At 39.1% G+C, this 1,691-nt stretch overlaps 1 protein-coding gene across 1 annotated transcript in view; it reads right to left on the minus strand.

The window, feature by feature from the left end:
• Positions 1-92: 92 nt before the first annotated feature.
• LOC119594668 (tubulin alpha-2/alpha-4 chain-like) overlaps positions 93-1,691 on the minus strand; it is a 26,228-nt gene continuing 24,629 nt past the window's right edge. The window contains exon 8 of the mRNA XM_037943724.1: positions 93-1,233. Coding sequence (XP_037799652.1) covers positions 934-1,233 — 300 coding nt within the window. The 3' untranslated portion in view covers positions 93-933. The remainder of the gene's footprint in view (positions 1,234-1,691) is intronic.

Consider the following 1,691-nt stretch of genomic DNA (forward strand, 5'->3'; position numbering starts at 1 on the left):
ATGGTTTCATCACGCATTTTCAATTGTTATAATAAGATGGTGATGTTCATATTGTTTTCCTCGCTTGTGGGGCACATATAATAAAACGCAGATTCGTGCTTTAGTGCATTTATTGGCGTTTGTTGGTGAGCCTTTTCCCTTTTCACTTTTACAAAAAGTAGCAAAACATCGATCTAAGCATTGTTTGGATAGACAGATTAGAACGTAGTAATTGACAAATTAAAACCAAGATCATTTTTAAAAACAACACACACACAAAGATCCGAAAACAAAACACTGTCGGAGGGGGAGGAGCTTATACCGTAAGCTGTATTTTGATATCATCTAAATAGTTTTACTGTGTCGCTTGTCGGACTTTTTAATCTCTTAATGTCATTTTTCGTTTTTTGTTTTTACTATAGAGGAGAGAGAAAGGACACGAGGAGAAAAAAAATGAGGAGAGAGAATATTCCATTTTTTAAAAAGACGGTCGTTGTAAGTGGCATGCGCAAAGCTGGTTCCTTTTTTATTTCACAATTCTTGATTTTTTTCACTTTTTTCTTATTTATCATTCTCCCCTCCCCCCACATAGGGATCCGATTAAAAGTGATAAAAAATAATAAAGGATGCCATTATAATTTAGAAAAGTTGGGTGAGACTTATGAAGATACATTCATACATATATTATTTTGTGTAGAGGAGTGATAACAGCAGCCATAAATATAATAGTTCGATTTCATTAAATTACGCAAGAGATTCGTGTAATTGAAAGATAAGGTAAGGATAAATAAAGCGTAATGATATCTAAGAAAAAAAAATCAAATGCATAAGGGGGGGAGGAGGGAAGAACAGTGCAATCCACCGATTTCTTCCTCGAATTCGCTTTTTTTTATACTTTTATTTCATTATTATTCTCCTTATTTACGTTTACTTCCGTCTTCTCACTCCGCCTCTTTACATCTCATCCCCGCCTTCCTCCTCGCCCTCCAGGAGACTGTCAATGGCCACCTCTTCATAGTCCTTCTCCAGGGCAGCCAGATCCTCACGGGCCTCGGAGAACTCGCCCTCCTCCATGCCCTCGCCCACGTACCAGTGCACGAACGCCCTCTTGGCATACATCAGGTCGAACTTGTGGTCAAGGCGCGCCCACGCTTCGGCGATGGCGGTGGTGTTCGAAAGCATGCACACGGCGCGAGCGACCTTGGCGAGGTCACCGCCGGGGACGACTGTCGGTGGCTGGTAGTTGATGCCCACCTAGAACGGGTCGAAGTGGGTCATGGTCAGTTTTCTCCTGGTCGAAGCTGGTTTATTTACTTTTTTAGTAGTGGCTAAGATAAGTAAGTGCTGGTTAGATTAGCATTCTATGGATCAGGTCAAGGAAGATTAATTTTCGTGTATGAAAGGTTACAGTTCATATCAAAGGTAGCTGCTTGGATTATATAATTAATATCTTTATATTACATTACCTATCGTGGTCTCTTTGAAAACTTATATATAAGGTACAAAACTATTCCAACTGTAAACAGTGACGTAAAATTTATAAACAGACATTACATCTTTGAAAATGTATATTCCAAAAAGGTCGTAGTGACGTACAGTCTACAAATAGACATTGCCAAACACAAATAAAAATATAAACAAATCATAACTCATATCACCCAGTATCTTAAGGACGCTCTTAAGAACTGAAAGAGGAAAAGAGGGAAGGCGCG

The sequence above is a fragment of the Penaeus monodon genome, chromosome 34 (genome assembly GCF_015228065.2).
Source record: "Penaeus monodon isolate SGIC_2016 chromosome 34, NSTDA_Pmon_1, whole genome shotgun sequence".
Classification (NCBI taxonomy): Eukaryota; Metazoa; Arthropoda; class Malacostraca; order Decapoda; family Penaeidae; genus Penaeus; species Penaeus monodon.